At 41.4% G+C, this 26,113-nt stretch overlaps 1 protein-coding gene across 1 annotated transcript in view; it reads left to right on the top strand.

Annotated features, from left to right (window-relative positions):
* Positions 1 to 26,113, top strand: part of rngtt (RNA guanylyltransferase and 5'-phosphatase) — a 107,014-nt gene that overhangs the window by 73,151 nt on the left and 7,750 nt on the right. Inside the window, exons 13-14 of the mRNA XM_069657665.1 lie at positions 14,462 to 14,562; positions 20,346 to 20,412. Coding sequence (XP_069513766.1) covers positions 14,462 to 14,562; positions 20,346 to 20,412 — 168 coding nt within the window. The remainder of the gene's footprint in view (positions 1 to 14,461; positions 14,563 to 20,345; positions 20,413 to 26,113) is intronic.

The following is a 26,113-nucleotide window of genomic DNA, read 5'->3' as shown; positions in this document are numbered from 1 at the left end:
GTTAAGGAAAAGGACGGGCAGGTATGGAATCAAGCTGCAGGTAGATAACCTGCCGACTGACTCTAAAGCTGCTCGAGAAACATCAACAGCTTCATATTGGATTGGATTTATTAATCTGTTTCTCAGTTCTGTAATTAACTATAAGTGTCTAATTTTTGTTTTAATTGACTTCTTGATTTTTCGTCTTTAAAATCTCAGCTAAATATTTTGACTCCTGTTTTCATGTATCAACTGAGGCCATTAGAGGTTCATAATAATTATTATAATTTGCTGTTATAACACTTAAAGAGGGGGTTGACATCTTAAGACATATATATAATGTTACAATGTTGGATGTCCAGACTAAATGTGAAGCTTCAAATGAGCAAATTCCCCACCTTTAACAAACAACACAACAGATTAGTTGGTTATTAATTAGTTACTTAGAATGAACAGATTGAAAAAAGCATATTATTACACTTTCCCAGTTTGGGATCAATAAAGTGACCCTTTCCATCCATCTATCTAAAAGTCAAATACACAGTAACGACAGAATAGATTACTTGAAGAAGTCAATTTTCTGGCATCAATTACAATCTTTTGATCCAATTTATAAACAAGCCTAAGCAGAACATTACAGCACTAAGTGGTAATTATGTGATTAATTTTTACATTACAGTCTCCTCTCAAAGCCAGTCTCCGAGCAAATCGAGAGATTTTTCTAAATATGACAGGAGCAGCCAAACGTTTTTTGGCCTGATTGAATCCACCAGATTTGCATGACAAAGAGCTGGAGAGCACGATGGATTATGGGTGTTAACATTTCGTGTGTGGACACCTGCCTCTCTTTTGTTTTGACCCTGGACATGTAGACCGTCTCTTTGCTCAGAGGTAAATAATCAATGGTGTAAATGAGGGCTGCCAGTGCACAATCAGAGATGTACTGGTGCCTGCTTTGACTCTGTTTGTTGTAGCTTTAAGGGCATCATGCATTTAAATCCATAAACAGAGATGTTCTGCCCTTTTGTGAGGTGTGTGGTGATTTAAAAAGTGCTGTTTATTTCTAGTCCCTTTGCGTGTTCTCCCACAGTTTCACTGATGACATTATAAATCTTTTATAATGTAGATAATGTCAATGCGACGGACTAGGCTGATGCAATCCATATTAAGGACATTTCCCTTTAACGTCTGCCATATAGAGGCTTTATATCTTTCAGTATAGCTGTATAATGTGTAATTAATTGATTCCATATTGATTTATGCAGCAGTAAAAGTAGCTTTACCTGCTCCATGAACACTTAAAACTAAAGCAATATGACCTGTACAGCATGGATCAATGATAATGTATGGTGCTCATATAGCGTTTACACAGGACATAACCCAACACAAGTTACAAACAGACTGTATGATAAGACTAAACGCCACTGGCCCTGAGGAAAATTGCCATTTATATGCAGTTGTATAGGATGCTTTAAGTATAATAACTCATTACTTAAAGGGGCGGTATTGTGCTAATTTAAAGCTTCATATTTGGAGTAGCTTAGCATAATTCACAGTTAAAAAAAACTCCTCATTTTTTTCACACTGGTGCTCTGTCTCTTTAAGAAACCCCGCCTCTACAAGCCCACTTTCTTCTGATTGGCCAGCTCTCCGAAGCCTGCTGAGGCTGCACTTTGTGACGTAACAAAGTGCAGCGTGTAGAAAAAACTGTGTGAAACCTGGTGTTCACAGCAGCCTGCAGACTGAGCTGAGAAGCCTGGGGATTACTCCAACATACTACAGATTTGAAACTTCACCCACGTTTAGTCTGGACATCCAACATTGTAGCATTATATATGTGTTAAAATGTGAAGCAGCATGACACCCCCCCTTTAAAAGCAAAGATAACTTGGATTGTTGGTTATTCTGGAGAAACCAAATACAAATAGTTTGTGTGAATAGTTTCTCCCTCTCGTTGTTAAACATGAGCTTGTTTAGCTTTTCTCTGTGATTAGTAAAGTAAGATGTAATTGTGTCCAGAGCCATCAGGTAGAAACAGATCTCAGGATCAAACTTTGAGCAGGCAGGTTTACACAGCCGCACTTTCTCTCCACATGAGCAAAGATGATCTGCATCCCGAGGCTTGTTTTTTGATGCATCACTGGGTGGATCAATATTATCAACTTCAATGTTCTATTTTTGCAGGTGCTCGCAATTCCAGCAATGTTATTATGTTTCCTCTACCACATCACAAATCATCTCCCAGTTTTATTTTGGTTATTGTTGTTTTTTCTTGGTAATATAAAAGTGCTTGGTGCACCGTATTGTACTCAGAAGCAGGGGCGGCTAATGCAATGATATTTTTTTTAGGAGAACAGAAAATAGTTTTGGATTCAGAGCACTTTTGTTGCTACTTCTGATGCAGCCAGTTATTGATTTCGAGACCCTTTTCCACCTCTGCTGCATCAGTGAATTTGATGGATCGTGAGCAATTGGGTCGGAGAAAGGTGTTGAAATCACTGTGTCCGACGGATGTAAGGATGTATGTGAGATTTATCGAACCAGGTGAGGCAACAGCATCATCTGCATCCCAGTCACGGGTTAGAAATCCACCGTTAAACACGGTTTGTGATTTGTTTAGAAAGGTGCTCTTTCTGGTTTTTACATGATTGCTGTTCAAAAGCAGGGATGGAATAAGCTGGGCAAATGCTCTGTCAATAAGAAAACTGATTGCAAGGACAGGTTGTTGTTTAGACAAGTCAGTTTTTTGGCAGGTGCATTTTTCTCTCTGTTTATAGTTCTCGCCTCTGAATTGGATGAAAGTCGTTTGACAAAGCTGCAAAGCTGTGTACGATCCACATTTCATTTGCGAAACTACCATCATTGACAGAGATTTCAATGTGTCCAATTAAAACTGTCCTTGCACAGTCAGATTTGTCGAATTACCGTCGGTTAAAATGTTTCTCCGCCTCTGTTTCGGGAACCTGCCAGAAGGAAATCACTCCAAACTCCTGAAGGTCGGCAGCTGGTTCCTGTCTGCACAGGCGCTCCGACAAGCGGCCCGGCTCGGAGGAGCTGGCAGGTCTAATGTGGCTGAATGATGATGCAAATAGTCGGCCATCTGATGTGAAGTTACAAAAGACAATATTATGCAACACTGTCTGGCTTTATTTTTCTGTTACAGCATTGAAACGAAACAATTAAACAGCCTGTTTGTGAGGCTTTTTGTTCTCTCTGTAAGTCTGCCTTGAACAGAGAGAAAGTCTGGAGTGTTATTGACACATTTACAGACAAACAAACTGCATTTTTTTGTAGAAATTCAACAGACGACATAAACTAAATTAGATTTATTCAAATGCACCCAAACAGCAGCAGCAAAGATTAATTTAAAAGGCAAAAGCAGCCCTTTATAGCCACAGGCCTTGTGACAAAAACAACAGTGGAACACAAGTAATGATAATAGTCAGGAAAATATCGTCTGCTGCATCGTAGAAGTCCTCCTTCACAGCCATCAGCATCACATTTTATGAGACTATTTAGAAATGAAGGCAAGAGACAGAAGTCTTTTATAAGTCTTGTGATTGTATTTTATAAATATCAGTGTTACAGTGTTTAGTTTTTATCGGCGAACAGCAGCACTGGAAAGCAGAAAAGTCCTTCACATTCTGCCTCTGCATCCACCCTCAGTAATAGGAAACCTAACCTAATGTCCAGGGAGATAATGTGATGTGACGGCCTACACCGAATACAACTTGTAGAGCACAAGAGTAAACAGCAGTGAAATACTAGAGGAGGATTTTCCAAGAGGCTATTAAATATTTACAGAGAGAAATTAAGGACATGGCTGGAGGCAGATTAGAGGATATGGGCTGCTTTGCACTTTCTCAGCTGAACGGTAGAGATAAATACAAATGTTATTTTGTAATATGTTTTCACTCCTTATCTTATTTTGTTATCCTGCATGTAAAGAAAAGGTTTTATATTTTGTGAAAGAGGAAACAAAAACATGCTTTTGCGTTTCTGACCTTTCGCTCGTGTCATTGGGTTATTGATTGACACCACAGCTCTTGTTTGAACTCTCCTTCATATGCCAGCCTATGTAAATAAGCTATTATTTGTGAAGGACGCTGAGCAGTGGGAGCTCTTCATGCCGCCTCATAGATTGAAGACTTGGTGATCCTCATGTGGATGCATATTCGCCTTTTGGCCGATTTAGGCTTCCATTGTTTTTCCCTCTTCAGTAAGAAATAACCCTGAATTACTCTAAGTGAAGAAATGACAGCATGAGTAGGGCTGCAACTAAAGAGGATTCCTTATTGGCGACTTATTTATCGATTATTTCTGTATTCTTTTTTTGATATCAATAATAAGAAGAAAAGGAATAGTAGTAATAAAGAGTATGCCTGATCAGAAAAATACTGGACCTCAAATTCAAAAGGATTGCAACGACACAGATTCATGTAATCACTGTATGTCATAGCATTTCCCCGACCTGGAGAGTCATTATTTTAATTAACTACTTCAAACGAGCAGGGTGAGCTAATTAAACAACAGAACGCACTACTTCAAAACATAAATCAACTGTTTTTGAGGAGGTACATCAGTGGCCGACTTCTTACCCTCCCCTCTATTAAAACATTGAGTTTGAGTTTTTCCACCTGGACCTGAATGCATCTCTCCTCTCCTCCTCCTCTCGTTGTAACTTGTGTCCTGAAGTCCGCATTGACTGAGTGGTCGAGTGAGTACAAGAGAAAGATCAGCAGAGTGACAGTAAATAAGAGCAGAGCAGAAAGAAAGTTAAGCTTATATTTAACATCGTACCGGGGCTTCACTCCAAACGTTTGAGGCTCAAGCCAGCGCTCCCCAGAACGACTACATCACCTGTGTCTTGAGCCGGACCTGGCTCTTACCCCTATTTTGACTATTGTAGATCTGTTTCTGCACACACATAACTGTGCCGCCACCTTCTGCTTCGGAGTCCTCCCGCAAGTGTACTCGGGTACGGAACAAAATTACTAATGTGAAAGCTGACCGGCGGGGGGAGAGGAGAGGAGAGGGGGGGGCAATTGTACTCGGGCACGGTATGAAGCAATCGTACCTAATGTGAAAACGCCCTGAATGATTGTGAAACCAGTAACGTGGCATTCCTATCAGCCGGTACCGTATCGCTGACGACTGTAGCCTCTGTATGTGGGGCGCCTGCTCTACCCTCTTAGCTAAACCAGCGCCCCACATTCAGCCTCGTTGTGCTGTACTGTTATTTGCTTATTAACAAATGTAAGCATGCTAAGATGCTGACTCAAATAGTTACCAAAGTAAATCAGTTACCTGCCTAACTTCAGCGTTTTAGTTTTGTCATTGTAATCATACTGAAGGTAGCATTTAACCCATAGCCCCATTGTGTCAGAGTACAGCACATAGCTGCTAACACAGCTGTGGAAGGAGCTGTTGGGCAAGTTTCAACAGGTCAGTTTGGTTTGTTTGGAGAGAAAAGAATGACAGACACATACTGCTGTTAGATCTGTGCTTGTTTTCACAGATACCCTGAGTTTATAGGTGTTAAAATAAGTATCAGGAGAGAAAACAGCAATATGCTGCAGTGTTACCTTCCCTGTTATCCAAACAGAACTCACAGGGTTTTAGCACAAGATGTCTGATCTTTGGTCTGTTTCAGCCTCCAACTAAATATTTAATACGTTTTCAGTTAACAGGCACATTACTCTTTTACTAAAGGCCCAATCACAGCAGTTTATAGCAAATCAACCAGCTTTAAGCCTGAGAATTACTTTAAATTCTTATCACCAACAACTCTACGGTCCACTAATGTTAATAGGGGCCGATAACACTTCCTCACTCTGCGATTGTTTTACAAAGGCATTGATTTCCTGGCCGGCCGGTGCATTAGTAATCTCTCCTTGTGTGGATGAGATTAGGCCGGTCTGGGGGTTAATCTCAGCAGTGTCTCGCTGCTGTGCTGCCCATTAATATTAGCACAAAGGTTGCCTCTGCAGCAGCCCGCAGCCGCCGGGCGTGTTATCTCCTCCAACACACGCCGCCCTTGGAATATGTTCCCTTTGTTTGGGGAACATCAGAAAGATTGTGAATTTAGAACAGAACCATTTCCACAGATGGCTGAACTGCTGATGGGAGAGCGCTCCAGATGGCGATCTCTGTACAAAAGATTACAAAAAAATTTTATTCTGTCAACTCTTTATTTTTTTAAGTCACGGATCATTTCGACTCAGCTCAGACGCCCCAGTCGGTACAGAAGGCGGGCTTCGTCTCCATTCTAGAGTCGGGGAAGTTGAAGCTTTGGCGTTGTATCGTGAAAGATGAAGTGAGACAGATCATTGGTTATTGTGCATTTAATGTAGCTCATGAATCAGTATAAGCACTTTACGTGGGCTTTGTTATTCTTCAGAGTATCAACGCGTCATAGCTGCACACTATTTACCTCAAGATTGACTATTTATTCGTCCCACATCCCGTTATTCCTCAACCTTGTTTATTCCAAGACTCATCTTTCATGCCAACGCACCAACATGCCCACTCCCCCCCCCCCCCAAAAAAGCATACAGTCTAATGTTTCTGTCTGAGCTGTAACAGGCAGCTTTCCGTGCCGTACCCGGCCTCTTATCTGTAATGTGTGAAAAACAGTGCCCTGCGGATCTACACTTTCTACATTATTAAGCTTTTGTTTATCATGAAAGGCTTTGATTTAATTCTCTGCATTCGCTGCATCTGCGATTTCAGTGGCATGTTCTCTATTAGCCGAGCAGCCTCTTCACATGAAGGAGACGCTCAAGTATGTATGAACACTTGTGCTGCAGATGTTGCCTGACTCTGTTGTATATATCTCATCTCATCGCTCTTTGACTGCGCCCATATTTGTGTGTCTAATAGTGATGATTTATTTATTACCCGTTTCCACAAAATCAGATTATTTCAGACGCTAGTGAGAGGGAGGTTTAATATTTGTATGCATGCACAGACAGAAGTCTAATCTTAGAAACTCCACGGCAAATAGCATTCATGGTAACTCCAACCTGTAGTATGGTTTATTTTGCAAAGCTGAAGCTCCACTCCCAGCTGCTTCACCCCCTCATGTTCCTGGTGTAAATTATGAGTTCATTACCTGCTGATCCATTTATAATGACATATTGGCTAAAGATTTCAACATTGTATGAGAAAGGCTTGAAGCAACCTCAAAACCCATCAGCTATCGTCTGACTGCGATATGTTAGCGGCAATGTCTCTGAGCTTGTGGTGTAGCTCAGTGCATTCCATGCGTTTTCTTTGTTTACAGTCTGACTAGAAACTGGAGATGGTAGGTCAAGTCCGGGGCCGTTACGTCCGTGCACGGAGGAAAATGTTGGAGAAACGGAGTGGGGACCGCACATAGTGGTGTGGCCTCTAGAGATATCCTCACGTAACACGCGTAGTGCATAGACAAGTATGTGAGCAATTAAGTTCATGACGCGGCCAGTTGTGTACGCAACACAAGGTCAAAAAGTAAGTATATCTCCATATCGCCTCACTCGGACAAGCTTCCAACACAAAAACAGACTTGTCCCTCGCCTGTATCCATCCGCAGAATCTGATTATAGCTGTTATGTTTTAAGTAATAGTAACAGTTAAATAAGTAGTAAATCAATATCTCTGTTATCATTACTTTTCTGAGCTTAGTGATATAATAGAATTTGTATGTCTGATTAAAGCTCATTAGCCTTCCTTTACTTGCAGAGTGCGTCTGGAGGTTCAGTAGCTCATGCAGTCCATGCTGAGCCACTTCATTAGAACATAGGGTGCTTAATCCACGTACATTGTAGTGGCTATAATTTGTGCTGCACCTTTCTCACAAAGAATTTAGTTTTTAAATAGCTTCATTACACACTTTCATCACCTGCAATCAAATGATATATTAAAAGCTTTAAAAAGACCGTGTGATATCCCGTCAGGCTGCGTGTTAAAACATCACTGCTGACCTTTTCTTTTGAAAACTGTAAGAGCAGTGGTTTCACATTTGAGTATTCTGCTTCAGTGTTTTTCTCTCCACACTTTCAGACAATGACAGGGCCCCATTTCCTCCTGTGGAAATATGGATTGTTCTAGATCAAAAACAGCCTGGCTATTTCTGGACTCTGAAAGGGTAACAAATCTCTGATTTACAGCCGATCGATAGCTCACCATGTTGTCTGTTTGCTGCTCTCCCTCCAACTATTTCTGCCATATTGACATTAAGAGATGGCTGCAGTTTGGTTCCGCCAATCACAACACATGTTCCGCGTCTAACTGATAGTTTCCTCACAATAGCAGTCATTAAGCTGATTGTACGACAGCCTGTCATGTAGCTGTAAAGACTACTGATGGTTGTTTTGATGAATCCGTCTTTCCTTAACATTTTTGAGCTCTGGTTTCTTCGGGAGCTTTAATGTTCCGTTCATGCTTGGGCAAGCATTGTTGGAGTATTTCCTGAGTCCAATTTGGACCGTTCTGAAAAAGCAGTGGCTTGTGGGAGTTAGAAAAGTCTTAGTCGGCAGTTTTTGTGGAATACTTACTTTGAGTTTTTGTCTTTGGTTTAGTTCAAGTAGAAATAGAAAACAGCAGAGTCAGCAGAGGAGCACTTTACAGCTGGTGATGCCTGAAGTCGTGTCATGCTGCTCCTCTTTAAGGTTTGTTATATTCAGAGGCCTTAAACAAGAGGTAAAAAGATGGAGACCAGGAAGCAAAACATTTGAGGAGTCAGGAGCAACCAGATAGTTTTAGTAAGACATAGTAGATGGAGAGCAGGATCAAGAACACTCACAAACGATCAGTAAATCTGCAACCTCTCAACATTTTCTTCACTGAACTGCTTTTAACTTTTTATAAGATAAGAATCCTTTATTGAAAAGATGATGTCATAATAATTAGAATAAATGGTGCCAATGAAAGCAGTCGACTGTGAGGTCCGTGTATCATCCTAAGTGACAGGGGCATGCTTTCTGAATAAACACACTGATGTTTTGAAATATAAATAAAGATGGCTAAACAGCCCAACAACACAAAGCCATACAACCGCTAACTATATGGCTGTGATATAAGTTTATAAAGTGGATAAATCACTAAATCACTAAAATATATATGGAACTTTCCAGACACTACTGAGGATTGTCTATTGTCTATTGTTTGCATTTAAATATTTTTTAGAATCTGTTTTTTCAATGTTTTATGAAGAAAGAAACGCATTAAATCATATTTACATCAAATATTAAATAAATTTGAAAAGTTTTCTCAGTAGAAAAGTCTGTTAACTTTTTTCAGTTGTATTTAAATAGTTTACTATAATGATAAATATAAAGTAGATGGTGTATGCATGGAAGTAGGCCTGCATCACATCTTGTTTAACAATTGCGATGTGCACATGTGCAATATTCACATCGCAGGACGTGCGATAGTGAAGCAAATTATGTAAAACACGTCAAGCTGCTACTTTAAGATAAGTGAAGATAGTTACTTAGATAGATACTTTATTAAACCACAGAGCGGAAAGTCGATTGTTGCAACAGCACAGAAACAAGTAGCAAGAAGGCAAGTACTAAATGAAATAGGAATAGATAAAATGAAATAAGATAAGTGATAAAATGTATATACAACTAGTGTAAAAAAGTGACATATGTGACATGGGTAAAAGCAGCAACATTTAGCAGTATGAAATAGTGCAGTATAAAGTGTCAAATAAATACAGTTGATATGGAATAAGAAGTCAATAACAGTGTATATTACAGCAGCAGAAACAACATATCAGCTGTAATGGGAACAGAATATAGTGCAGGAGTGGAGGTAAGTAGTAGTATGAAGACAAGTGTATAATTAAAGTCAGACCAGCTGAGGGACACTGAGGAGTGAAGGTGGTGAGCTTTGCTGTTGCTCAGTGCAAAACGAAAACTCGCCACTTTCACGTTTTGAATGACTAATCTACAAGAGAGGTCTGTTCGGGATGGTCGAGGCAGACGCTCCGTTACGCGAGGCGGCTCATAAGTGAGTGCATTCCATTTAACAGCCTCACCTCGTCTCGGTGCTGGTTAACGCTGTGGCTACATAAACAGACCGTTCATGGAGCGGAAGTGTTTACTTTTAGCAGCTACACACACACCGCCTGAGGTTGTGTGTACCGACTGGAAATAGTCGTGCGCTTTTGTTTCAAAAAGTTACTGTCACTGGGCGGATCACGCTGATTAAACATACATTTAAACACTGTTAGAAATGCAAGATGAGGGCGGGGTTGTTTTGTTAGAAGAAAATACCCTAATAATAAAAGTGCGATTGTTAATTGTTTATATGAACATGAAAACACACTGCGTTTATCTGGTATAATTCCCTGTATTTTCTAAAATGGCAATAAATATCGCAGAACAAAACAATATCACAATGTTAGAATGATAAATGAATGTCCTACAAACGGTTTAGTTTTCATTAGATGACTTTTTGGGGTGATTTCCAGGCCATTTATAAGACCTTGTGACCATCTGTGGGGTTCTGGGAGTTCTCCATTACCAGACAGATGTTCTTGCATATTTCCAAAAACAGTTCAAAGACATTACAATTTTTATTCAGTAATTAGGGTCATTTGTTTCTGCATTTATGTTCCATTTCTCCTAAAGCTGGACGGACGGTGCAGCCATGCTTTTGCTTTCACACTGAGCGCCTCCCTCAGCGTTTCCTCCCCTCAGACACCGAAACAGACGGTCAATAATTTCTATGCATCATTATGTGAAAATGAATTTGATGGATGAGAGACTTGTTCCCAAATGCAAGGTCGAGTTTTCACGCTCTGTTTTGCACCTCAATAATAAAGCTGTTGTTTTCCATGTGCAGTCACTTATTGACGAGACCAACGATAGTAATGGAAGTGTGAGTGCAACTGGCGGCACTTTCATTTAGGAATGAATTTGAAGGTCGCCTGTTTTTATTAAATCTGCAGTCTGATTGTGTTTTCATGCGCTTGTTGCTATGGTTATGCGGGCTTGGATGCATTTAGAGTCATTTTTTTGTTTGGGCGAAAATGTAGCATCCTCATTTTAGCATGTGGGCTTTAGAAACGAGCCTCAACAGATGCTCCGGGTGGTGGCTGTTACTGTTTTACAAGTTCCACAGAGAAGACGTACAACAGCTACATTTTATTCCTATATATTTTATGTCTTTTATTCTGCTCATTTTAGAAACCAATTTGATCAACAGGTGAGGAGGACTTAATCACCTGAGGATTATATGTATTGCATTTCACATTAGAGCTACAAGTCATTTCACAAGAGGTTATTTTGATGCCTGCGCAGCGCGGCATAACTAACTGCATTGAAGAATGTTCCTTTCCACACCCACGTTTTGAGAAGAAAAGATGTACTCAGTCGAGGTTCTTCAAAAAGACACATGGCCTCTTTTCCCGCTCTCTAGCTAACTGCGGTGAATAGCCTTTGTGGAGTGTCCCGGTTTCAAAGGCGCATGAAGGCTGCTGCCTCCCACACACACAGAGCTCCGCCGCGGACAAAGCAGAAGGACACTCCACGCTCATGTTCCCTTCGCTTTACAACTGAGACGACAAATACGGTCTGCCCTCAGCTCAGCCAATTAAAGTTATAGTTTCTTCTTTTTGGGCATCAGTGCTGGGTGATGATGTCCAACTGAATCATAGTTGTTCGTCCTTTTTGGGAGTCAAAAAACACATTGCTTTTTTAAATGTATAAGTAGTGTTTTTTCTAATAAAAGGACCACCTGTGAAGAACAATACATGTTCTTTATGAAGAGTAAGGACCTCATCCGGGCTGCAGGATATATCGTATTTTCATCGTCATTGCAATGCAAACATGCGCAATAAACTGATTGCAAAAGGCTGCATGAGCCGTGCAATTACATGATTCGGCCAATCAGATGAAATGCAAGCTAAGTTTTAGAGGTCGGCTAGCATGAATGCTGAGGAAGGAGAGAAAACTGTGGAAACTGTTTGACGAAGGCCTAGTAGTCTAAGAGAAATACACCTTTGCTTTATATAGTTATTTTACATTCAGGAGAAAGCAGAAGGACTCAAACGTTGGGCTACAGCTAATTTGCCATTTGTTTATTTATCACACATTATATTGATGTTTTTGCACATCACAGATTTCCTCATTATGCCAAACTAGGCAGTAGGCAGAAGTTACATTTGCAGGTACTTTTACAGGCTGTTTCATGTGTTGCAACTGGACTGCTAAATAGCTATGAAACAAAAGATAAGTTAAACTTACATTTCTCCCTTTGGTTTTTTGAAGTGACTTACAGAGAAAAGGGGTGAAATTAGGCAGGGTTTAAAGAGGGGGTATTATACTGCTTCACATTTTAAGACATGTATATAATGTTACAATGTTGGATGTCCAGACTAAACGTGGGTGGAGTTTCAGATCTGTAGGTAAAAGTATGTCGGAGTAATCTCCAGGCTTCTCAGCTCAGTCTGCAGGCTGCTGTGAACGCCAGGTTTCACACTGTTTTTTCTGCACGCTGCACTTTGTCACGTCACAAAGTTTGGCCTCGGCAGGCTTCGGAGAGCTGGCTAATCAGAGGAAAGCGGGCTTGTAAGGGGCGGGGTTTCTTAAAGGGACAGAGCTGATTGATGCTGTGTTCGAAATGCCATACTATACTAGCAGTACGTACTGATTTGGCCAAAATGTAGTCTGTAGTGTGCAAACAAAATGTGCAGTATGCCAAAAATACCCAGCTGTTGTACTGATTAGGAGAAAATCTCCAGTATGCATCGGACCAGTCTACCTCGCCTACTGTATCCCAGAATGCAAAGCGCTGGAACGTCACAGCGGCAGTTGAAATGACGGACAGCAGCAGCATTTCAGCAGGAGGGGGTGCTTTAGCTAAAGAAGCGGTGGTTATTGTTTAATTCCGCCCAGCGTAGCATACTGCAAAATGAATTGAACATACTACAGCCAGACGCAGTATGCAGTATATAGCATGTAGTATGTAGTATGTAGCATGTCGTGTGTAGCATGTAGCATGTCGTGTGTAGCATGTAGCATGTAGTATGTAGTACTGCATTTCAAACACAGACTGAGTTTGTGAGGCCTGAGTATGAGGGCCTGCACAGAGCACCAGTGTGAGAAAAATAATGAGTTTCTTTAACTGTAAATTATGCTAAGCTACTCCACAGGTATCACAGAGTGAAATATGAAGCTTGAAATTAGCATAATACCTCCTTTTAAACTAAAGTACTGGCTTATAATTCTTCATATGACTGTGCTCCTGTCGCTTCTTGTGGGATCAACAGATTTTCCATGCATGTGCACCATTATCCCCATTTGTACGCAACATTGTGTTGAGCCTGTAGTGATATAAAGGTTTGCAAAACCAAGACCTCTTGGAGAACTGTCAGTGTGGAGTGTGAAGAACCTGGTGGAGGCCATATAGAACAGGTCTGTACATCTAAACAGGGTCTGACAACACAACCTACTTTATGCAAACAAACCCCATGACTTTATGCAATTGCTCTCAACTTTTACATCAGACATAAAGCGTGGGCTGTACTTTTGGGGGCATTCAGCTCGACCCTGAATTTACTGAAAATTATTAAAGAACTTTAAAGGCTGCAACATTTTCATGCTATGCAGCAGGTCCAACAGCTTGCCAAACCAGGCCTTGTGTTGTGGAGGAGTAGTGCAAGTAGTGGTATGTTTCTTTCTGCTGATGATGATGATTTAAAGTTATTTTTTTAAAGAAGCCTGCCATAGGGGCATGCGTGGGTGGGGCCAGGAACTCCTTATTTGGTTGTGTGCTGTGACAGCGCAGGTTCTCCAGAGGAATCCTGCCTTGTTTTCCACACATCTCCTCGGAGTCGACTTCTGTTACCGGGCAACCTGACAGTGACTGAATCGGATCATCTGTTCCCCGCCTCCACCCGTCATGCCTTTACATTTCTCATGTTCCAGCGCACTCGTTTCATGTCCTCCTAAATGTCAGCCACACATAAATAATCAAAGCGATGGAGGAGAGCATGTGGTTTGATTATGTTGCTGCACATTGAAAAACAGCAGTGATGTAAAAAATATAATCATGTTGAATCAGTGTGTATTATATTCACACGTCTATTCTTGTGCTCACACTGTGCTTTTTATTCTTTTAATTGTTCTATTTTAAATTGAATTAGCACTTTAATTAGCCTTTTTTTAATTTGCATTTCAAACACAGAGACTAATTTTTCAGCTCAAATCAAATCATTTGGACGTCTTGCTGCTCTAGATATTTAGATGCCAACAGTGTTTAATAATGGATCCTAATTTGTATGAGGGTTTAACTGTGACTGTTGCCTAATGACTGCTCAGCTCACAAATTATGCAGCCATTAAGTCTGCAGAGTTACTTGTTGACAAAAATGAGCCAAAGTGTCACCCTTGTTCCATGAAGGCAGCTTTAATATGCATTTATCCCTTACAAATCTCCTGAATTTATTCAGTCTCATTTTGGCGGGGGGGGATTGTGTGTTCCTGCAGAGATACAAGGCCGGGAGGTGCGATGACATCCTCAAGTGGAAGCCCCCCAATCTGAACTCTGTGGACTTTCGCCTCAAGATCACCAAAGTCGGAGGAGAAGGGTAAGCCTGATGAATCTTAACAGCACCTATCATTTTGTCACACGTCGGCTTACGCTGAGACATCCACACACACACACACACCATGTGAACTGCTGCTGTGTGTGCCGGTGTCAGAAGCATGCTTTGAATCAAACTAATCCATTGAATTCTCTCGACATTAATCTTTTCTGTACTATGCCATCTCTTTCTCTCATTTCCTTTTTGCCTTGGGGTTCAATTCGCCTTACAATAACACTGCTACAGTGTGCTGAAGTTCATTCCTTTCACAATCATCGCCTACATGCGCTGTAGTATCCAATCCCATAATATGTCTCTTCTGCTGTCTGTGCCTGTATGCACAAAGAAGAACACTGCAGCCCTTCCCCAATTTCTCCCACTTTATGTTTAGTATGATCTGCAGCATAAATTATTCAAACACATCAGTGCACTTCCGAGCCCTGATCCAGGTTTACATTCAAGCTCTGCAGAAAAACATGTATTTTCTAGTAATGTATATATTTGTGCTATAAGGTAAAAACCAGAGACTGTAGACTGTGTATAAGAAGTGGATGCAGCCTCTTCATTTCAGAAGTAAAGCCAGTGTGACCTGCGCTCTTTCTAACAGCCAGCAAGGGGCGAAGGCACTGGTTGCAAAAGTCCACTTGTATGCAGCCAGTTGATTCATCACATCACTAAATACTTTCATAACAAGTTTAAACTCTCAAGGGTAAGCTTTAAGTCCTCTTAAGAACAGCATAATCATTTTGTGAGTCACTGTCCCATTCTGTATACAGTCTAGGGTCTAGACTAAAATATCTTAACAACTCTTCGATGAATTAGCATGACCTCTTTTACAGTCGTCCCTCCCCCCCAGGGGATGAGTCCCTCTGACTTTAGTGAACTCGTGACACTTTGTGGAGCGCCAACAGCTGATCAAGACTGTTGGATTTTAGTTTAATAACATAGATAAACAACTATTAGAGGGATTGCCAGGAAATGTGGTACAGGAATTCATGGTGCCCAGAGGATTAACATTGGTAATCCTCTGACCTTTACGCTAACACATCCAGCCATGCAAATGTAAGTTTCCAGTTGACTAGTTGACTTTCTTCTTTTTATTTAATGTCTTAAACAACTATTGGCTGCAATGAAGTTTGGTTTAGATGTTTGTGGTGCCCAGAGGAGGAACCTCTATTAACTTGGGTGATCCCCTGACCTTTCCTCTATCACCGCCAGCAGTGCAAAGTTAAGCTTTCACTCATCCACTGGAATATCTGTAAGTACTGTGTTGATTTGAACAACATTTTGTACAGACATTTATGGTCCCCAGAGGATGACTTTTGTAATCGCTCAACATTTTTCCAGCGCCACCAGCTGGTTTTAGTTTGATTTGAACATCATGGTCCCCCGAGGATAAATGCTAAGACCTGTAGTGATCCCCTGACTTTTCTTCTAGTGTCACCTCGAGGTTTAGATCTGTGTTTTTTGTGAAATATCTCATCAATCAGAAGGATTACCAGAGAATTTGATACTTACACTCATATTCCCCTGAAGATGACCTTAATGACCCCTTTTTATTTAACACTAGGTTCAAATTTTGATGCATTTGTTGTTTGTAACCAAATACTTGCAAAACTGCAAACATTCCCGTCAGCCTCAACTCTGCGTTTGTGAAGCCTTGTGTGAACATGTGAACTATGATGACAAACATGTTGAACATTAGAACCTTTAGCATCACGTGTACAGCAGCATGCTGACATTCACATTTAGCTCAAAGCACCACACTGTGCCCCAGTACAATCTCAGCGAGCTGCTGGTACGACTGGAGACTCATGTTCTTGTTTTTTTCTGTCTGCACAGCACACTGCACGTCTCTTTCTCTCTGTGTGTCTTCAGATGGGTCTGTCAGTGTTGTGTGAGTGAAGACAAACAGACACACCAAAGAGCTTTCTGGTCTTGCTGACTTCTCCTCTGAGAGCCAGGTGACCTTAGCGACTGTCCCAGCTTTGTAGCCACGAGCCTGCCGTCATTCAGCAACAACAGACTGAGGGGAGCGCAGCAGGGCACAGTCACTCATTCTGCTCCGAAGCCAGCCAGCAGGCCAGCTCGTCAGCTTCTTGACTCCCCCCTGTGTGTGGGAGAACACAGACGAATACTGTCGCCATTAGAGAATTTTCTGATGGATCCCTGAAAGATGGATTTTGCTGGCGAAAGGAGCACTCATGCGAGCTCGCTCGGGCTTGGTGTAGGTTTTCAAATCTCTCCACATTTACTGTCTAAGAGGGAGAGAGCGAGGGAGAGATGGACAGACATGTAAGGAGGTAACAACTGTTTATTCATCAGCCCACACAGTCAATCCTTGAGCACGTCTTTGTGTACCACAGAGGGATACAGCCGTGCAAGTTTTATTGCCTTCTCTGAAAGCGAGCGCAGAGGCAGACGGTGATTATGGTGCTACAGAAGGAGTGGAGAGGTGGAAACAAAATGGAAAGATGAAGCAATTCCTGAGAGCACGCCACGGCCCCTCCCATGTTTGTAGTTGAACAGTGAAGTATTGTGTAGATTGCTTGACTTCTGGATAGATTGCAATGCAATAGGCATGCAATGTAAGGAGTTGATGAGTAATGGTAACATCATTATTCATTAGGTGTGCAGGGATTTTCAAATCCAGGAAAAGGAGAGCGATGCTGACAAACAGCCTTGGATTTGCTCTCGAGAGGCCGTCATCAAGGCTGCTGTTCTTTCTGCTCATTGGTCTCAGGTGTCATTACATCATTCCGATCCATATTTTATAAAGGATCCACATTCAAGACTATGAAGTCAGGTACCCTCACTTCTGACTGAAGATGTAAAAGCATCAAACTGACATTTACAACATGTGAACAGTAGGCCTGCACAATCAAACATATCAAACACTATACCTGCGTTTGTCCTGAACAGAAGAGGTGCTGTTCTTTACCTCAAGGTCTTTGTCAAACACATTTCCCTCCCTCTTCTCTCTTGCCTTGACCATCGTGCTTGCTAACCTCGCAGGGGCCACCATATTGGACCTAATTTATCTCCAGTTGATGGCTGGCTTTGGCTCCATCTGATGGTTCTAATAGTGTGAATGCATGGCCCATCTGACATCTGTAATGCACACATATACATAGTGTTGATGAGTGGCACATGTACATAAAATGCTTTTTCTCATTTGAATTTGCACATTTTTACACATATAGAGACCGTTTCATTGACATTTGTGAAAGAAATGTGTGCACCATGGACACTAAAGGATGCCAGGGAGTTTGATCTTTTATTTTCAAACCATTTTTAGAAGCTTCAGAATGATTTTGGTAAGTATGATGTTCACTGCACTTGTAGTGTAAATCAGAGCGAGTGGATCTGAAATGTCGAGAGAGCATCTGCTCGTAGCATTTCAGCCGTAAGCGCAAATATGAAGAATTCTGCAGAACAAACATGAAGCCTGTCTTTGGACTCTCATCCCCTCTGAATGGATTTCTCTGTATCTCTGGAGTTGGCGCCCAAATGACCCGGCTGTCTTCAGTTGGCACGTTATCACACAGGGATTGTGCTGCCTGAACTCCAGCGTGAACATTTTGTGGATTTTAACAAGTCTGTTGAACAGTGCAACAGTAAGACGTTACAGTTTTGGCCTTTGGTTACAGTATTTATTGGTCGTTTTTCATTACTATTAATATTAAAGACCAGCTCCAGTCATGTTTGTGTTTGTAAGACTTATAAAATGCTCTGCTTGAAATAATAAATTGTATCTGATGTTTTTTCCTCATTAAAAATTCCTGAATCTTCATAAGCCCCGCCCACTATGCAAACTTCCAACCGCCCCCTCGGTCGTAAAAACATAACACGTCTCTGCCGTCGTTTAGTGGCAACTTGTTGAAACTTCTAGCTAGCTTGAAATGTAGTAATCAGTAGTGTTAACGTTAACGTTAGTAGTCAGGAGAGAGTTTGCAAAAATCATGATGACGGTTACAGCTGGCTTGCGCATCGCCGAAGTGGTTGCCATAGGTTACACATAATGATATGCATAGCGTCACCCCGTCCATTAACAGGATTGGCTCCTTAGGTTTGTGACGTCTCAAACCTGCCAACCTGAAAACGTGTTGTTCAGCCTGTCCTTGGTACACTGCAGTTTAAAAGCAGACAGGCCCAGCCGTGGAGATGACTGCTGGTGTTGTCCCTGATATGTCTTGTAGCACATGAAGAACACCACATGGAGATGTTTACAAAGTTAAACACTTGATTTTCACTGGAGGGGGTCTCTAACTTAATCCCCCCCTAGTATTCATGTTTGCATATTTAAGCACCAGTGCCACATACCACAGCATTAATATTCTATGCTGATTTGTCGCTCCTAAATGAGCTTTTATACACAAACTCCAGACAGAGCAGCCAAACAATGATAGAATAAAATTACCATAAAACTCAATAACAAGCTGCAGATATGTCAGCACTGTGTGACTCATCCTCCTTTTAAAGATGTTTCAACTTGGGTTTCAAATGATGCCATTCACTACCCATTTTATTTCTGTGAATAAAAAGATCCACATCTTTCTCCCAGCTGAACTGAAATAAGATTTTGGATGCCTTATAGACACCCTGAGGCAGTCCAAGTTATTTATCAATCCATAGAAGCAAGAAGACAATGGTCTGATCGCATGCTTTTCAAAGGCTACAGTGACATTTACCAGCACCTTGATTGTTTTAACAAAACAAAACAGTGTTCTGTTAGAGTCTATATTTATCTGTGTTCTCTGTTGTCGCTCATTTTAACACCAACTCAGGGAAATTGATGTTGCAGGGTAATTTGAAGATAGCAGGACTCTTTTGTTTCAGACACTCGCATTGGAAATGGAGCATCAAGTTAGCATCGAGAAACAGCTTGTGAATGACAATGAAATATCTTCTCTCATCTGTTCCTTTCCCTCTAGTTAAATCGTATTGATATGTTCCTGTTGTTTCAGAGAACTGTGTGGTATGATTGCTATAATTTCATTGTTTTCAGTCCTGCAGCTTCAGGAAAGTAGACACACAACACGTGAGAATAGAAGATGGACTTGTAGGCTCTTGGCACACGACGGTGTCCATCACAGCGTGGCTATAATGGCTCTCTAAATGCCTACTGCTGCTTCCTTCCTGCTTGTGCTAGCTATCATTACGCAGGAGGGGGGCAGGGCTGGATGGGAAGCTGTTCTTAGATTCCAGCTCCTATTAAATCTCTAAAACGGGGTGCATCAGATACGTAGCCGCTCTGTTTTTAGATGCGTCTTTAGAACCATTACCTCCTTTATTTCAGATCTAAACATGGTTAAATAAGTGGTCGTATACTCTGTGTGGGGCAAACATAAAGGCAAATAAAGTGTCTGGAAATAACAGGCTCATGGGGGTGTTTTTTGGTGGAAGGGGGTAAGAAGCAGCGTGTGATTAAGACATCTGTTGGGCGTGATCTCCAGGATGAGACAGGAATACTACACATATAAAGCCCAGTATAGTCTGACTTAACTTGGCTCACAGTCAGCTCACAGATGGAGACGGTGTAGCCCTGTGTTCAATCTCCGTACACGTTCCACCTAAAGGCTCTAACCGCGCCCATACTCTTTAACTTTCGAAGCCTCAAGCTGCACAGAGAGACAGAAGGGCTCATTGAGGTGTCATCTCACATCTCCACAGTTCTGTTACTAGCTGGAAAATGGAAGCGGCGTAGTGATTTCTTTGCACCGTCGTTACCACCCAGATACTGAGGGTGTTGCGGGTGTTAACCATGATCTTTTTTGTCTTTCTAGGCTGCTTCCACAGACTGTCGGCTTGCTCTACGTCGGCAACTATGACAGGCCCTTTGCAAACATGAAGGTGAGAAAATATAAGTGTTGTTTTGTTCTAAATTATTCTGGTGCCAATGAGCCAAAGCCCTCTCTTTGCTCTTCCAGCTTCCCTTAAGCACGGGATAAGATTTTAGGTTGGTTGCAAGTAGGTTTGCTGACTTGCCAAGAATTAAAGGGATGCACAAAACATTTGGCAGATCTGTTACTGTGTGACATGAAGATTTGGAGCAGTTTTATCGCTGTTCAATTTGGTTTTTTTTCACTTTCCATAAATACTTAAGCAGTTGGAGCATTTATCTGTTGTAATTCATAGTTTTACAAATACAAAAGCCTGCCTGTTTTCTTAATAACTCTTTTTCACATGGACGTTTGTTTAAAGAGGGGGTATTAAGATGTTACAATGTTGGATGTCATCACTAAACGTGGGTGAAGTTTCAAATCTGTAGGTAAAAGTATGTTGGGGTAATCCCCAGGCTTCTCAGCTCAGTCTGGTTTCAGACTGTTTTTTCTACAAGCTGCACTTTGTGAAGAAGAAAGCGGGCCTGTAGGGGCGGGGTTTCTTAAAGGGACAGAGCTGACTGAGTCGTTTCAGGCAGAGGCTGTATGAGGGCCTGCACAGAGCACCAGGGTGAGAAAAATTAGTTTTTTAAACTGTAAATTATGCTAAGCTACTCCACAGGTATCACACAGTGAAATATGAAGCTTCAAATTAGCATAATACCCCCCTTTTAAAACAGTCTAGATGTCATATTCTAAAGTGAACTCTTCAATGAGGTTACGCCCCACCCTAAGGTGGCCCCAATGTGACCCTAAAATAACCATGTGAAACTTCTTAAAACACTCAAATACATGGGTTTTATTAAAGGACACACAAACAACCAAAACATTAAGTGAGCAGCAGCGAAACACAACACTAAATCCCTGCTGAGAGGCAGAACCACAGGAGTCCCCACTCCAGACCAGGTGCACCTCATTAACAATCAGATTCACCTGCAGAGTTGAGACACCAGAAGGGGAAAAGGGACAAACAACCGCCGTAACAAACTAATCATTCTTTTTATTATAATCCCTCTCTTGTCCAGCTTCTTTTGTCAAATGATAGAAAATCATTTTGGTGTCAACAGACAACAACATTTTGTTTTACAACTGATTGTTTTTTTCTCTTGAAAAATTGCGTTCATTTGTTTCAGCTTCTGACTTGTAAAAAGGTTCTTTGTCTTACATAATTGTTATATTTTACGTAAACTGAATTTGTCTGGGTTTAGACTTTTATTCAGACAAAACAAAGTGTTTGATAAAGTTATTTTGGCCTTTAGTGAGTTATGATTATGATTTTTTTTTACTGTTTCCTGAGATTTTACACACCAAAGATTCAACAGTGCGACATCTGTCTCCTGCTCTTAACATACATTTCAAGGATTTTACCGAATAGCACACTCCACATCATCAGACCTTTGACCTACAGCAACACACAGTCCACTGCACTCAACAATAACATAGCATTATAGGAATCTACTCGTCTGAGGGGCAAGAGGATATGGATTTTCTGCATTTCCATAATGCTGTTACACTGTATGGAAATGTGCCAATTCCACTCGGTGCCTCTTGGTGTTTCTAGGCCTTTCAGTCGTCACAGTCACATTTTAGCATCCCAGTGAGAAAGGGACTCTTTTCCCTCTGTTATTCTCTTTGTTATTCCCGTCCCCATGTATCTGCCTTGGGCTCTTTAACCGAACAAGGTAGAGTCTCTGTGTGCTGCTCGCTCTCTGAGCTCCTCTCAGGGAGACAGAGCAAAAGCTGCAGCCCTGCGGTCATCGTCGGCTTTCACGTTGCTATTTTTGTTGTGAAATGTGTTTTACAGTCAGTTCCAGTGTGAATATGCTGAAAGAATGGTAATTACATGCCAGCACAAGACACGCTGACTTGTCGTTGCAGCTTCTAGAATAATGGTCCTGATAAATCTGACATGTCGTGACTCCTCTGCACAGCCCAGAGTAGTTCTGATCGTCATTGTTCAGCTCATTGACACAAATTTGATGCAATTTGAGGAACATACACTTACCAGCTCGTTTGGAAGCATCAGCAAGCGGAGGAATAGAATCCAACTTTTTCTGTAATAAGAAAAAATGTTATCTTCATATTTTATTGGCTCAATTCTTCCAATTTAGCTTCTTATTGTTGTAATTTCTTACACAGTTGGTTCCTACAGGGATACACTGAAATGACTGCTGGAAGGGAGATGTGATGATTCATCAGTTCATCCCGTCGAAGGAGTAAATGTGGTGAAACAGAATACCCACTAAGAACTGTTTATGGCTTTATTATGCAGGAATCCCACTGGCCAAAAAAGGTCCCAGTGGTGGAAATGCCCATTTGTCCAACAGCCATTTGACCAAATACCAAAAACCAACCATCATTTCCAACGCCAATGGTCAGGCAGCTCGTTGTGGATAATGGGTTGGGGAATGTATCATGTCAGTGAAGGTCTTCACAGGTAGAAGTACGAGTAGAGAGTAGCATCCACCTCCTCATGTGGCTTGTTTAACATATCAAGCACGCTAATTTTCTGTTTCACTGCTAGCTAATGATGTCATGAGTCAATCCTTCCAAACAAACGACTCTTTTTACTAACTCAGGAGTCACGAGTCCTCATCTCCACTAACTCGTTCACTGACTCACCCCTCCTACCCGCTACGAGCCACTGCAAACCGCGAATTTCAGGCAAGACCATCGTATAAGCCAAGCCCTGTGAGAAAACAAGCACTTTGGCGCTTGTTTCAACTCAGTACTCGCTCCCTTAGGCCGGCGCCTGGAGCTCGCTCCCTGTCCTGAGCTGAAGGTCTGGCTCCAGTTACAGGAATCAGTCAAGTCAGTAAGTGGGTAAATAAGAACCTGCTTTCCCAACATGGCGGGGCACAAAAAACACTTTTTATGCACACAATCATGGGAAAATGAGCGTCACAAACCCCGCGAAATGGCTCGCTTTACTATCAGAAACTAATCAAGTAGGTCCAAAAACAATCAGAAGGTCTGGAAGAGCTTCACACTCAAAGATATAATCTCAAAGATTTTCATTAAAATAAATGTCTGTTAAGTCACATCGCCGAATGAGCTAACACAATATGACTGAGCCTATGACCCACTGATGAAAGCCTTTGCATTTGCAGTAATACAGACTGGCTGTCTGTGGCATCATTCGCAGAAAAAATTACAAGCGGCGCCCAGTTAGTGACGCGTTTTCCATGTGGTTCGTTTACCAGAGAGGGTAGGCGGAGCTAAGCTGCTGCTTTTCTGCTCTCTGCAAGTGTTGCGAGTAAACAGTAATATACGATGGCTGAACAAACAAAGAGAAGATCGATGACTTGACGTTTTATCGCCATTATGTGCCTCCAAATAGAACCAAACTGAGAATTTCGAGATTATAGCTTTAAATTTAATCTCCATTAATGTTCATGGAGTTTTAAACCCGAAGTTAGCCCGATCGGGCGACGGAAGTCTGTAGTGCGCATGCTCTATGGGCGCTTGGGCCGGTGGGGAATTCAAGCTCTGGGTAACTGACTCGAGGGACTCGAAAACCAGACTCTCTTTAGTGAGTGACTCATAGAAACTCGAGTTAGTAAAAAGAGTCCAACCTCCCATCTCTGGTAGCAAATCTTAGACCTTTCTGATCACTCCTTTTTGATGGCCCATTGTCCCCTTTCAAGACCTCAGCAGATCATGACCAGTCCATCGGCCAAAGTCACCAAATATAACACAGAGTTGTTCTAAACCACCAGATGCCTCTTATTTCCAATTGTCCCTACAACACTATTGGAGTTTTCGGCCCTTCTACCTTCTGACATCTAGAAACTCTATAATAAGCTAAAGCCTGCTGGTAGAAGTAATGGCTATTGATTCACCATTTAGGTTTTAGTTTCGCCGCTTTATGGCGTCGGCTCTCTGTGCAGAACTGCATGGGGCCTGTACAGCTCATTAATCATGAATAGCACGAATGGTGCGACAGATCTAGCCGCCAGAGACGGAGATAAGAGCAGCTCTCTGTCAAAGACCGGCTGCTTTGATGAAGCTCTGAGAGTTTGTCAGTGTGCGTGTCACCTGTGGAGTGCTGAAATGCCTCTGACTGTTTCTTTCCATCAATAATGTCCCCAATTTGAAAGATTCTTGACGCGTCATTAAGTCCGACTAAGAACAACTACTCAATTTAATCAACGGTAACACTTTCTCTCAGGTTTCCGGTTATATTTTAGGGTTTCTGTTGCCCACAGCTCGAGTAAATTAGATGAAAATTGGGCTTATGAAGCATGAATTATCTCCGGGTAATTTAATGCACTTCCCACCAATTATGCAGCACAACAAAATAAACTAATCAATTAAAAGTTTGGGAGGTAAAAACATTTTCTTTATTTGTTTTTCTCCTCTGTGAGCCTTTTTTTTTACCAACAGCCTGTGCCAGCTTTTCCCTCATTTACCTGAGTTACACATTATTAGCTTGTTTTTCTCCTCTGAGATCTCCTCAGATCTGAAGCGACAGTCGATCTGAGTGCATCAGATAATGATGGGTATTATACATATTCACTAGGGACACGGCGCAGACGTAATGTAATGGGCTCATGAAAAGTCGCTGGACTTGCATTTGTTTCTTCTCTAAATTGGCCCTTGTAATTACGTTATAGGTAACTATTTATTCCACTTCTCAGATTATAGTCGGGGCTGATACTAATGTACAGAAGACATTTAATAGACTCTGATCAGAAGCATATTAAAGATTAAACTTAAGTTTAGATTCTGCCTGTGTGTTTTTCCCTCTGAGGGAATGTTTGTTCCATTTCCTGCTTTATTATTTTGCATCTTATATCCGCTCCTCACTTACATATTCTTTCATCTATTTCCTTGATATTAAAATGGACCCCAGCGCTGCAGAGTCGCAGACCTGCGGGCCCGTTCTGATGAAGTCTAGAATAAAAACAAAGAACAGGGTCAGTCGCAGAGGCATGTCGCAGAGAACAAAACGCTATTCAAGGATATTAAAAAGTTTGGATCTGTGCTCATCCCCGTCGCAAAATTCCTTTAATAAACAGCAGCTCAACGTACGGGTACAACAAGTATTTGATAAAGAAGCAGATTGACTGTCTGTGTTGAGCACAGACTAGTTAAAGGTCAGAGGCCGTGTACTTACAGTCTGTAGTTTTTCACTGTGGTCAAAGTTTCAGCTTTACTGAATGATAAAGATGAACGTTGCACTGGTTTAGTTTCTGGTGTTTCCAATGATGAGAGCTCTTGTTGTCCTGCTCTCTTTGACTTTTGGAGAGTAAATATGTTGATTCCAGACTTTACAGAATTTACAGGTCAGCATTCTATTGATATTTATCAATACCACTTTAATATCTGTACTCTAACTAAAAACAGGGAAACAGGTATCTTGGATCACTCCAAAGTAGACAATCCTAAGAATACATTAAACTCAGTCAAACTAAATGTATATGTACAGCAGGGGTTGGAATCGCAAGGTAACTCATGACACAATAAGGGACACGATAATATCGTTCTGCGATAATTGATATATTGCAAGACAATCATATAATGATACATCGCGATATCTGATAAACTTCTTCGGCCAATTAATTTCCATTTACATTACCCTCATTCATGTCATTAGCACCACCGCAAGGAGTCGTGAAGTAGTGACGCGATGAGTCAAAATCGCAGGCAAATCTGTTCAGAGCACCATA

Source organism: Semicossyphus pulcher, unplaced genomic scaffold (assembly GCF_022749685.1).
Source record: "Semicossyphus pulcher isolate SPU_LCO1_2020_fin unplaced genomic scaffold, fSemPul1.0.p SCAF_11, whole genome shotgun sequence".
Classification (NCBI taxonomy): domain Eukaryota; kingdom Metazoa; phylum Chordata; class Actinopteri; order Labriformes; family Labridae; genus Semicossyphus; species Semicossyphus pulcher.
This window is presented reverse-complemented; position numbering and strand designations above follow the sequence as displayed.